Below are 13,701 nucleotides of genomic sequence, written 5' to 3'. Positions count from 1 at the left end.
TAAGCACATAATCTAGATTCATAACACTCTCATATTACAGCATATAATTTCAATTAAAATTTAAGAATTTGCATTTCTTTCTGTTTGGTGTTTATTTCAACTCCTAATAATTTAAAGCGTGCGTACAGTTCAGTTAGGAATCTTTTAAAAAAAGGACTTCAGTGCAATGTAGGGGCTCACTAGTTAGGGTTTCGTGAGGTAAACCCTTTTCAAGTGAGGAAGCCTTTGAAACACTACAAATCATCTGCTAATTCATTTTTGGTAGATCTAACACATAACAAATTAAGTTTAGTCCAAACAAATGGTGAAAAGTTAAGTTTGCTGGTTCATGTTTTTCTTCTCCCTTTATCTAAGGTGAATTATTTTTCACATGTTAGAAGCCAGTGATGTGGCAGTAGCTACATGTAGATTAAAAAGTTAATTCTTAATTTTAATTATTTAATTATTTTAACAGTTAAATTTTAAGTTTAATTATTTTCTTATTTTTCATTGTCCATACTTGATTACTGAAGAATAAAATTATTTTAAAAACATAAATTCCGAAAGAGGAGACATCACGGAAATACAGCAAGCAGATTAACCTTCTGTTTTTGCATTTGCAGAAAATGTCTGAAGAACCAGAAATAAATAAGGATTGTGATAGAGAGGTATACCTTTATATTCAGATGTTTCTGTTGAATTAGATTTTTATGTTACATTGTTTAACAAAGTGTAGTAAGTTTAGGCATACATGATCCTATCATGTAAGTAGCATAAATCACCAGTGAAAAATTTAATATTTAACTCAGAAAGAATTCTGTATACTGAGTTTTAAAGAGATGCAAACCCTAGAGATGTTCTTTCATTATTATGGAATAATCCTGAATGGTGCCTTAAAATGCTAAGTAATGCCACTTTAGGAGCTTTGGATCAGTCATTTTATCTTTCTTGGTTTTAGTCTGATTATCAATAGACAATGTGGCTAAAGAGGACAGTTTCTTATTCTGTGTATTTTCCAGCTGGAAAATTGTATGGCTATTGAATGTGAAATCTGGGGAGCATCTCATTTTCTGGAATTCCACGCTTGTGCCTCAGCAGCTTCACTCTGCTCATTGTGTTGTGGCGAACTTTGGTTCCCATGTTTCAGTGAGCACAATCGTGTTTTCGATATCCCAGGAACCAAATGAAAAAGGAATGATCAAAGGCAGTGGGAGAAGAATATCTTAGTGCAGAAAAGGGCAATCTTCCTTTCTACTCCTGAAGCCCCACAGTGTTTCATCCTCTAAATCTGACCGTTGAATGTAAAATCTAGGTGGTAAAGACAGGAGACACAATTTGCGTCTTTGTCTTTTTATGTGTGTGTTCCCACGAGTCAAATGGGGTAAATACATATATAAGATTCTGAAGAGTGGTTGGGAATAAAAGCATAAAATGAAGGAGGGCCCTTTTTGAATTTTGGAAAATTCTGTTTTATTCAGTAAAACAGAAATCAAGCAAACATTTCAAAAATTTTAGTGAGATACTAATGATAATTACATCATAAAATTATATGCTACTAGTTCTGTATATATGATTAAATTTAAATGTGAAGTATTTTTAATGACTAAAATAATGATAAACTGTTCAAGTGATAAAATCAATTGAAAAGATCCTTTCTATTCAATAAAACGATAACCATCCTTAATATCAAACTTCCACTCAAGGTTGAAGAAGAAGTGAAGAAGCACAGAAGTAATCATGTGGGCTTACCAGAAAACCTGACTGATGGTGCTGCTGCTGGCAATGGTGATGATGGATTAATTCCACAAAGAAAGAGCAGAACACCTGAAAGTCAGCAATTTCCTGACACTGAGAATGAAGAGTGTCACAGGTAAGCCTCTGGCAACATTTAACAGGAGACAACCATGTGCTGTCAAACTAATCCTAATTTGGGCTAATATTCATGATGAACACATTTTATACTTTTACTATGATATTCAGCCTTGCCTGGTAATCAGAAAAATGAAAATCAGCAAACAATGAGTTACCATTTTTTCCGGTGATTAATTTATTTGAAAAATAACCAGTATTGGCAAATGTGAGGGAAAAGGCATTTTCTTTTTTTTTTTTTTTTGAGACGGAGTCTCGCTCTGTAGCCCAGGCTGGAGTGCAGTGGCCGGATCTCAGCTCACTGCAAGCTCCGCCTCCCGGGTTCACGCCATTCTCCGGCCTCAGCCTCCCGAGTAGCTGAAACTACAGGCGCCCGCCACCTCGCCCGGCTATTTTTTTTTGTATTTCTTAGTAGAGACGGGGTTTCACCGTGTCAGCCAGGATGGTCTCGATCTCCTGACCTCGTGATCCGCCCATCTTGGCCTCCCAAAGTGCTGGGATTACAGGCTTGAGCCACCGCGCCCGGCCAGGCATTTTCTTTTCTTTTTAGTGAACTTTTATTTTAGCTTCTTGGGTACATGTGCAGGTTCGTTATATGGGTAAACTGTATCATGGAGGTTTCAGCTACATAAGAAGCAAAATACCCAAAAGGTAGTTTTTTGGTCCTCTCCCTCCTGCCATGCTCCATCCTCAAGTAGGCCCCAGTGTCTGTTATTCTCCTGTTTGTGTCCATGAGTTCTCATTGTTTAGTTCCCACTAATGAGTAAGAATATGTGGCATTTGATTTTGTGTTCCTACATTAGTTTGCTTAGGATACTGGCCTCCAGCTCCTTCCATGTTGCTGCAAAGGAAATGGTTTTGTTGGAAAAGACATTTCATACACTGTTAGTATACATTTTGAGCATTAATTTAGTGGCATATTCACACACACATATATAACATAGTAAGGATATATAATACATGTAAAGGATGTTTGTATAGATATGTTACATATATACTTACCTATATATTTATTACAGCATTATTATATCAAAAAGTTGGAGCTAGTCTAATTCCTTATCAATAGGAAATAGCTCAGTTTCCATACCCCCAAAATAAGGTAGTATAAACCATTTTTTTTAAGATGAGGTTAGATCTAGAGAGTACTGATTATTTCACAATTCAATTGTATTTAAAGCATTTAGTTTGATGACGCATCTTAAGAATTCTTGTTAGAATTCTTGTAATATCTGCTGTGTTGCAAATGGAAGCTACATGCTACATTGACACTGTACTTTGTTAGCCACAAGATTGCTAGTGACTAAATTTGTGTTGTCAGTGGCCTGAGTGCTGAAATATTGGACCCTCAATCTGAATATTGCCGAGGGATTATACGTGGGGATCTAGATTTAATATAAACATTTCAGTGTATTAGGTAAAAATTTTATTAAAATACATCAAAGGATCTTTTATCTGCTGAACCAGGAGTTGTCCAGCTTTTTCTGCAAAGAGCCAGTTAGTAAATATTTTAGGCTTTGTGGACTATATATATTTATTTTCTTGAGACAGGGTCTTGCTCTGTTGCCCAGGCTGGAGTGCAGTTGTGTGATCACGGCTCACTGCAGCCTTGACTTTCTGGGCTCTAGCGATCTTCCCCTCTCAGCCTCTCTACTAGCTGGGGCCACGGGTGTGTAACGTCACACCCAGCTAATTGACTCCATGGACTGTAGAGTCAGTAAGCCTGGCTGCGTTGCAAGATACTTGACTTATAAAAACCGGCAGTGGGCTGGATTTGGCCCACAGGTGCTTATTTTCCGACCCTTGTGCTAAAAGGAAGGTGCTGCTAATGCAGTGACTCTTATTTGTAAAAGTCCCCTGCGTGTGACATTATCCTTCCTTTGAGAAAAGGATATATTTCAGTATTCACCTCACCGTATTTTTCAACAGTGGCTTCATAAAATTTTTAAAATAAAAATAAGATTATTTTCTGCATTTCTCCCACTTTATTCCTGTTAGTAGAACTCAGTATTTTACTGTGATCAATGACTTTGTATATTTGATGAGTATCAACTCTCCTAGAATTGGCTGATTTTTATCAAGCAAGAAATACTCTCCCTGAAACTTTCAGTATTTCTTGGTCTTTATGTATCAGCATGAAGAAAATGATAATCAGCTTATGTAATCTAGAAATGTTCAAGGGACCTTTAGTATCTCAGTCTGGCATTTTTTAATGCCATATGTATATAATTTTTATAAACTTTAAAATACATAATTGTTATATAAAATTTGAAAACTCCACCTGCTATATACAATTTGAAAACTGCTATTGCTTGTCTATCACTTTTCCATGACTGTGGAAGAAAATTACATCATTCTCAGTCATGACTGTGTTAAGTATGATGTCCTTAAAAGAACTGTCTACACTCACAAACTCAGGTTTTCTTTCTGTTCACTCTTGATCTCAATGCCAGTAAGTCTTCGGTGTCAGCACTCCTCCAAAGTTGTTTTTCTCAAGGTTATCACTACTTTTTTCTGTAACTAAATCTAGGCATTTTTTCTTACACCTCATTTAATCTGTCAGCAATATTTGAGCCAGTGAAGGACATCTCCTCCCTAATGGCATCTTCACTAGGCTTTCAGGACCTCACCCCCTCAAGCTTTTCCTCCTGCCTTTCTAGTCCATTCATCGTGGTCTGTTTTGCTTGCTCTTCCTCATCTTTCTCCTTTTGGACGTTGTTGTTTCCCAGAGCTCAGTCCTCAATCTTCTTTCTCATAACTTTTTTATTTTTTTAAGATGGAGTTTCGCTCTGTCACCCAGGCTGGAGTTCAGTGGCATGATCTTGGCTCACTGCAACCTTTGCCTCCTGGGTTCCAGTGCTTCTCCTGCCTCAGCCTCCTGAGTAGCTGGGATTACAAGTGCACGCCACCATGCCCGGCTAATTTTTGTATTTTTAGTAGAGACAGGGTTTCCCCATGTTGGCCAGGCTAGTCTTAAACTCCTGACCTCAGGTGATCTGTCTGTCTGTGTTGGGATTACAGGCATGAGCCACCATGCCTTGCCCCTCATGACTTTTTCTACTGTGTATGTGCTAGTGATTTCCAAATGTATGTCTCCAGCTCAGGTCTCTCTCCTTAATTCCAGATCTCTATATCAGCCCGCCTACTTGACATCTCTATTTGATTAGCTGTTGGGTATCATACACTTGTCAGATGCAAAACTGGGCTCCTGATGCCTTCCAGAAATCTACAGCTCAGGTAGTCTTTCCTCCTCTGGTTAAGGGCAACTCTTCCAGTCGCTCTGCCAAAAACCTTGGTGTCATTCTTGACTCATCTTTCTCTCTCTCTGACACCTCACATCTAATCTCTCAGTAAATGCCAGGCCTACCTGAAGAATGTATCCCGAAGCCAGTCATATCTTGCACATCTGAGCCACCATCATCTGCAGTCTAGATGAGTGTCGTAGACTGGGAATTGATAGTCCTGGTTTTTAAAAACTTCCCCTTTCATCAATTCTTAACTTAGTGGATGGATTTAAAACATAAGTCAAATTGTGTCATTCCTCTGCCCCAGCCCTTCTGATTGCCTCCCATTTCACTCTTTGAGTATGTGACAGAGTTCCTCCTAATAACCAAAAGGCAGTAAACCATCTGGCATGTTACCTCTCCTGCTTGAACTTCTGTTCCTTACCTCTTTGCTCTGCTTCAGCCACACTGAGCTTCTTGCTATTCCTTACCTATCCCTAGTGCTTAGACTCTAGGCACACCTCTGTCTGCCCTTAGAAGTTCCCTGTGTCTGGATATTCATCTAGCTTTCCATCTCTTCAGTTCTTTACTTAAAATCCCCTTTCTAAGAAGAAAAGGGGTAAAAGAAACACATTAAGGAATAACCACTTTCTGAGGAAGAACCGTGTACCAGCACAATTCCTAGTCCAGAGAAAAATGAAGGAAAAGGAAAAAAAGAGAGAGAACGATGACTAGCAGAAAGGAATTACAATTGTATCACCAGGACACATCATGCTTAAGATTCAGCTGGGAGCCTACCAGGGATGCTGTCTAACATAATCAAGGGAAGGTTCAGTGAAACAGTGGTTTATCATCTCTAACTTTAAACCTGTTTGTATCTTGACATCAACTCTGTTAACATCATCACTTTCTAGAGTCTTTGATATACAAATATAATATTCTTTGTATTAAAGAAAAATCCTCTTTCTCAGCAGGGGCTTTTCTGGCCTCCCAACTTTCCCACCACCCTCCTCATCAAACACATAAACATTTCATTTTCCTGCTTTAGTTTTTCTCCTCTAACGTACTGTGTATTTTGCCTTACCTGTCTGTTGTATTGTGTGTTTATCTCACTCTCATGAATAGGGGTTTTATTGTTCATTACCATATCCTCACTTCCTAGAAAAAGGCCTAACATATGAGACGTAGCTACCTAATAAATAGTTATTGGACAAAGGAGTGGAGTTTATCCTGGATATGTTGTTTGATTGAGTCTCACTTAAAAAGTGTTCGACAAGGTTCATTTTAACAATTTTGCCAGGTGATTATATGCATTTTTAAAATTCTTTTGGCACTTTATAATACGCTACATTGTTTATATTAATATTTTTTCGCTTAGGGAGAAAAGCCCAATATTGTGGTTATTCACTATTCTTTTACTGGTAATCATGATAATTGCAATTATGGTAAAATGAGTGAGAGGAATTGCAGACTTTACTGGTATTTTATTTATTTAGAGACAGAGTCTTGCTCTGTCACCCAGGCTGCAGTGCAGTGGCGTGACCTCAGCTCGCTGCAACCTCCGCCTCCTGGGTTCAAGCAATTCTCCTGCCTCAGCCAGCTGAGGAGCTGGGATTACAGGTGCACGCAACTACGCCCGACTAATTTTCATATTTTTAGTGGAGAGGGAGTTTCACCCTGTTTGTCAGGCTGGTCTTGAACTCCTGACCTCAGGCAATCCACCCGCCTCGGCCTCCCAAGGTGCTGGGATTACAGGCGTGAGCCACCACGCCCGACCACTAGTATTTTATATTAAAAACTATTAGAGTGGTAAATTTAATGGACCACAAATTCTTTCCAAGGGATTATGGACCTTTGGTATTTGAAATAAAAAGTCAGAGTTGGAATTTTTTGCTTCCTCTAGTAAGACGTATACTGGTCAGGCACTGTCTATTCTGATGGAGCAGCTCTTGCTGCTGGGCTGTCTTTCAGAAGCAAGCTGCTCACATAGATATGGGTTGGTGAGCAAGGCCAGTGGTCATTGGTGGATTGACTAGATTTTGAACTGGCTCTGGGTGGCTTCTTGTTACCATGGCTACAGGTCAATTCTTTCCTAAGTTGAGTCAACTTTAACCAGAAATTTTCTGTTCAAAAGTTGCCTTCCATTAACTATGTTCAAAATGAAACTTTTTAATATTCCAGAATTGTAGACTTAGAGTTTTGGTTATGATGGATTGGTTAATAATAGCTCTCAGGATGATTTTTTTTGATACATCATCTTAACCAGAAGAATTCTGTGTATAATTTATTTCTTGAAAATAATTGTTTTGTTTTTGCTTTTGGTATTTTTAGAAGCTTTTGCTCAAGTCCTAACATAATCTCTAGTAGGAGATTTTAGTCTCCTTGTCAGTTCATGTATGTATATGGTAGTGATATTCTCTCTTTTTAAATTCCTTTTCTTTTCTTGTTCACTTTCTTCTCTGTACAGTAATCATGATATTGTTATACATTTTTATCTCATTAAAAAGTAGTTACAATTTTCTGCTGGCAAATCCAGCTTTTTATATATTTTGACTGAATAAGTTAAAAGTGAAGAAAATTTACCAGATCATTTTATTTTCAAATAAAATCATAACTAATAAAAATTACCATTTTTGAATTATAAATAATGACATTTAGATATTTTAAAAGTAAGGATACACCCCCCAGTAGTTTAGCTTTGTGTTTCCATGCAAATCTCATGTCAAATTGTAATTCCCAGGTGTTGAGAGAAAAGAGCAGGTGAGAGGTGATTGGATCATGGGGTCAGTTGCTTCCATGCTGTTCTTGTGATAGTGAGTGAGTTCTCAGAAGAGCTGATGGTTTCTTAAGGGGCTCTTTCCCCTTCACTTCTCTCTCTCCCTCTCTCCTGCGGCCTTATGAAGAAGGTGCCTGCTTCCCCTTCATCTTCTGCTATGGTTAAGTTTCCTGAGGCCTCCCCAGCCATGCCTAACTGTGAATCAATTAAGCCTATTTCCTTTATGAATGACCCAGTCTCAGGTATGTATGTGTATGAATTACCCAGTCTTGGGTATATGTATGTATATGGTGTGTGTATATACACACAGACATATATATGATATATATATGTGATGTGAGATATATATATATCCATTTTCTTTATTCCACTTATCAGTTGACGGACACTGGTTGATTCTGTATCTTTGCATATTGTGGATTGTGCTGCAGTAAACATATGTATGCGGGTATCTTTTTGAGAGTACGATTTCTTTTGTGTAGATATCCAGAAATGAGAATTCTGGATAAAATGGTAGGATCTACTTTTAGTTCTTTGAGAACTCTGCATACTGTTTTCCATAGATTTGTACGAATTTGTATTCCCACCAGCAGTGTATAACTGTTCTCTTTTCACCACATCCACACCAACATCTGTTGTTTTATGATTTCTAAAAGTGGCCATTGTGGCTGCAGTGAGGTGATATCTCACTGTTGTTTTATTGTACATTTCCCTGATGATTAGAGATATTTAGCATGTTTTTATATGCTTGTTCACCATTTGTACATCTTCTTTTGAGAAAGGTCTATTCATGTAATTTGGCCACTTTTTAATGGAATTCTTTGTATTTTTCCTGTTGATTTGTTTGAGTTTCTTGTAGGTTGTAGATATTAGTCCTTTGTTAGATTCATAATTTTCAAATATTTTTTCCCATTGTATAGGTTGTTGGTTTACTCTGATGATTATTTCTTTTGCTTTGATGAAGTTTTTTAGTTTAATTAGGTCTTATTTATTTTCATTTTTGTTGCTTTTGCTTTTTGGGTCTTCATCATAAATTGTTTGCCTAGGCCAATATTTTCGGGTCTTAGGTTTAGGCCCTTAATCCATCTTGAATTTATTCTTGTACATGGTGAGAGATAGAGATCCAGTTTCATTCTTCAACATGTGGCTATCTTTTTTCCCCAGCTCCATTTGTTGAATAACGTGTACTTTCTCCAGTGTATGTTTTTGTATCCTTGCTCAGAGATCATTTGGTTGTAGTGACTTTATTTCTGAGTTGTCTATTCTGTTCCATTGATCTAGGTATCTACTTTTATACCAGTGCCACGCTGTTTTTGTTACTGTGGCCTTAGAGTATAATTTGAAGTCAGGTCATGTGATGCCAACATATTTGTTCCTTTTGCTTGGTATGTCTGTTGCTATTCAGGCTCTTTTGTGGTCCTTCATAAATGTCAGCATTTTAAAATAACTTTGTGAAGAATGACATTGGTACTTTGCTAGAAATTGTATGGAATGTGTAAACGGCTTTGGGCACTATGGTCATTTTCATGATATCAGTTCTTTGAGTCCATTAACATAGGATGGATCTTCATTTGTTTGCATCATCTATTATTTTCTTCAGTGGTGTTTTCCAGTTATCTTTATAGAGATCACTCACCTTTTTCATTAAGTATATTCCTAGGTATTTCACACTTTTTTGCAGCCTTTGTAAAAGGGATTGGATTCTTGATAAGGACTCTCAGCTTGGTCGTAGTTGGTGTATAGTGGTGCTACTGATGGTATTCATTTAATTTGTAACTTCTGAGACTTTACTGTTTCATTTATCAAATCTCCCATTACCACCCAAGCTCCTACTCCTGTTGGATCAGCGGTGGCATTAGATTGTCATAGGAGTGTGACTCGAACCCTGTTGTAAGCTGCTCATGCAGGGGATTCAGGTTGTTCACTTCTTATGAGAATCTAATGCCTTATGATCTGTCACCGTCTCCTGTCACCCCCAGATGGGACCATCTAGTTGCAGGAAAACAAGCTGAGGCTCCCACTCATTCTGCATTTTGGTGAGTTATATAATTATTTCATTATGTATGAATAATAATAGAAATAAAGTGCACAATGAATGTAATGTGCTTGAATCATCCTGGAACCATCCCCCACCTCAGGTTCCTGGAAACATTATCTTCCACAAAACCAGTCCCTGGTGCCAACATGGTTGGGGCAGCTGGGTTAACAGATGTGAGACCCCTTTGCCTTGTCTAGGATTCATGTGCAGATATACATCGTGTGAATGACGTCTGATGGCGCCATCGTGCCCTGTAGATCATTTTAGGGACACCTCCAGTATTTCATGAAAATTAAAATTTCTTCTAGTGATGAACAAAATGATACTCAGAAGCAAGTTTCTGAAGAACAGAACACTGGAATATCACAAGATGAGATTCTGACTAATAAACAAGAGCAGATAGAAGTGACTGAAAAGAAAATGAATTCTGAGGTATTTTCTTTAGTTATTTTCAAATTTTTCATATATGTATATATTTAAAACATGATATATTTTGGAAATATAAAGGATTTTTAAGTCTCATATATGTGTGTATATATTCTATATATCCTTTGTCATATATCTACATATGTACATATAGGATAAAGCTATGTTCTGAATTCAACTCCATTTGCCTGCAGCAGTCGAGCAATGGCCTCAATCCAAAGGAGAAGCATTTGATATTTTTCATCAGAATTGATGATCTTTCCAATATCAAAAATAAATTTCGCTAGTAAAAACAAATTTTCTAGTTTTTGGACATGGGTTTATTTTTTGAAAATATTAATAGAGAAGTGAATTGATTATTTTCACTGATAGGAAAGTCGGAAATGTATAGCTGGGTCAGAGGCCACATTGTGGATGTCATTATCCTTGCTTTTGCAGAGAGGAACAGTTTGCTCTGAGAAGTTTCTCATTTCAATGCAAAGAGCTTTGAAAACAATGACATGCCATGATACACATTTATTGATAATTTATTGATAAATATTTTGTTCCTAGAGAAATAGTTCAGTGTATTTCCCCTATTTCACACTTACTACTGTTTCAAACATTGTAAAGAGGAAAGAAAAGTTATTGCAATGGCAAATAATCTCGTGATTTCTAAGAAAATCTCTCTAAGTTCCATCTTATTTACCATTCGTAGTTTGAAATAAAAGGCTTCTTTTGTATTTATGTATTTACACCATAGAAGTAACTGTGATTTTGTGGAGGATCACTAGAAGTAGCATCAGGAGACCTGGGGAAAATCCTGCATCTTGTATATATTTTTTGACCTCTCCTTTTAAGAATCGTGATCTTAAATGAGTTCAGTGTTGCATGTAGAAGTCCAATGCTTAGATGCAGATGTGTACAGGGTAGAAGGGTACAGTGCTTAGATGCAGATGTGTACATTGTGGAAGGGTACAATGCTTAGATTTAACCATTATGAATAAATGTCACTCTTATAACTGAGTATAAAAATATTAGAAATGTAGAATATCAGTAAAATGTTCTTCAGTAAAAGGAACTTAAAGAATTTAACCTCTGGGTTTTTTTGTAACTCAGAGAAAGGCTTTATAAATTCTGAGATTCTTTAAAATCCTCTAGTGATTTATTTTTCATAGTCTTTAAATAAATACTTAAAATTTTGGGAATTTACACTCTATTAGGTTTGAAATTTTGTCCAATTTTTTTTCCAGTTAAATGTCCACTATGGGGATTCTTTCATTATACAAATACACATGTTATTTTTTAATTTCAGAAGAAATCATGATATGTCATTTTATTGAGTGCTAATTAAAAGTTCCCTTTGTTTATTTAGCTTTCTCCTTGTCCTAAGAAAGAAAAAGATCTCTTGCATGAAAATAGTACGTTGCAGGAAGAAATTGCCATGCTAAGACTGGAGCTAGACACGATGAAACATCAGAGCCAGCTAAGAGAAGAGAAATATTTGGAGGAAATTGAAAGCACGAAAAAAGAGAATGATGATCTTTTAAAGGCTATGCAGTTGAATGAGCTCACCATGGATGATGATACCGCGGTGCTTGTCATTGACAACGGTTCCGGCATGTGCAAGGCTGGATTTGCGGGCGACGATGCCCCCCGGGCTGTCTTCCCTTCCATCGTGGGGCGCCCCAGGCACCAGGGCATAATGGGGGGCATGGGTCAGAAGGAGTCCTATGTGGGCAACGAAGCCCAGAGAAAGAGAGGCATCCTGACCCTGAAGTACCCCATGGAGCACGGCATCATCACCAACTGGGGCGACATGGAGAAGATCTGGCACCACACCTTCTACAACGAGCTGCGTGTGGCTCCCGAGGAGCACCCCATCCTGCTGACCGAGGCCCCCCTCAACCCCAAGGCCAACCGCGAGAAGATGACCCAGATCATGTTTGAGACCTTCAACACCCCAGCCATGTACGTGGCCATCCAGGCAGCGCTGTCCCTGTACACCTCTGGCCGTACCACTGGCATCGTGATGGACTCCGGTGACGGGGTCACCCACAGTGTTCCCATCTATGAGGGGAATGCCCTCCCCCATGCCACCCTGCGCGTAGACCTGGCTGGCCGGAACCTGACTGACCACCTCATGAAGATCCTCATGGAGCGTGGCTACAGCTTCACCACCACCGCTGAGCGGGAAATCGTGCGTGACATCAAGGAGAAGCTGTGCTATGTCGCCCTGGACTTTGAGCAGGAGATGGCCACAGCGGCCTCCAGCTCCTCCCTAGAGAAGAGCTACGAGCTGCCCGATGGCCAGGTCGTCACCATCGGCAATGAGCGGTTCCGCTGCCCCGAGGCGCTCTTCCAGCCTTCCTTCCTGGGCATGGAATCCTGTGGCATCCACGAAACTACCTTCAACTCCATCATGAAGTCTGACGTGGACATCCGCAAAGACCTGTACAGCAACACAGTGCTGTCTGGCGGCACCACCATGTACCCTGGCATGGCCGACAGGATGCAGAAGGAGATCACCGCCCTGGCGCCCAGCACAATAAAGATCAAGATCATTGCTCCACCAAAGCGCAAGTACTCCGTGTGGGTCGGTGGCTCCATCCTGGCCTCGCTGTCCACCTTCCGGCAGATGTGGATCACCAAGCAGGAGTATGATGAGTCAGGCCCCTCCATTGTCCACCGCAAATGCTTCTAGGTGGACTGTGACTTAGTTGCGTTACACCCTTTCTTGACAAAACCAAACTTCGCAGAAAACAAGATGAGATTGGCATGGCTTTATTTGTTTTATTGTTTCAATTTTTTTTTTTTTTAATTGACTTGACTTAGGATTTAAAAACTGGAATGCTGAAGGTGACAGCAGTTGGTTGGAGTGAGCATCCCCCAAAGTTCTACAATGTGGCTGAGGACTCTGATTGTACATTGTTCTTCTTTTCAATAGTCATTCCAAATATTGTGAGATGCGTTGTTTCAGGAAGCCCCTTGCCCTCCTAAAAGCCACCCCACTTCTCTCTAAGGAGAATGGCCCAGTCCTCTCCCGAGTTCACACAGGGGAGATGATAGCATTGCTTTCATGTAAATTATGTAATGCAAAATTTTTAAAATCTTCGCCTGAGTACTTTTTGATTTTGTTTCATTTTGAACAGTTTTCATGGCCCCCTTTTTTGTACCCCAACTCGGGGTGTATGAAAGCTTTTGGTCTCCCTGAGAGTGGCTGGAGGCAGCCAGGGCTTACCTGTACTCTGACTTGAGAAGAATTGGATGAACGTGCACACCTTAAAAAAATTGAATGAGGAAGCACAGTATTTCAATACAGTGAACAGCTTAGCATTTTGACAACTGAGAATAAAATGCTCAGTTCTGGACAATGTAAGACACACCAAGGAAACACTGGAAATGGAAATTCA

General features: G+C 39.0%; 1 protein-coding gene across 2 annotated transcripts in view; it reads left to right on the top strand.

Moving 5' to 3' along the window:
• The window catches only part of LOC139356308 (actin, cytoplasmic 1-like), a 30,930-nt gene extending 17,845 nt beyond the window's left edge, over positions 1-13,085 (top strand). For both annotated transcript variants that reach the window (XM_071070037.1, XM_071070038.1), the window contains exons 8-11: positions 603-647; positions 1,683-1,849; positions 10,192-10,315; positions 11,664-13,085. In XM_071070037.1, coding sequence (XP_070926138.1) covers positions 603-647; positions 1,683-1,849; positions 10,192-10,315; positions 11,664-12,992 — 1,665 coding nt within the window. In that variant the 3' untranslated portion in view covers positions 12,993-13,085. The remainder of the gene's footprint in view (positions 1-602; positions 648-1,682; positions 1,850-10,191; positions 10,316-11,663) is intronic.
• Positions 13,086-13,701: the final 616 nt, after the last annotated feature.

This window comes from Macaca nemestrina, chromosome 9 (genome assembly GCF_043159975.1).
Source record: "Macaca nemestrina isolate mMacNem1 chromosome 9, mMacNem.hap1, whole genome shotgun sequence".
NCBI lineage: Eukaryota > Metazoa > Chordata > Mammalia > Primates > Cercopithecidae > Macaca > Macaca nemestrina.
The sequence above is the reverse complement of the archived record's forward strand: the minus strand, read 5'-3'. Positions and strand labels throughout refer to the sequence as shown.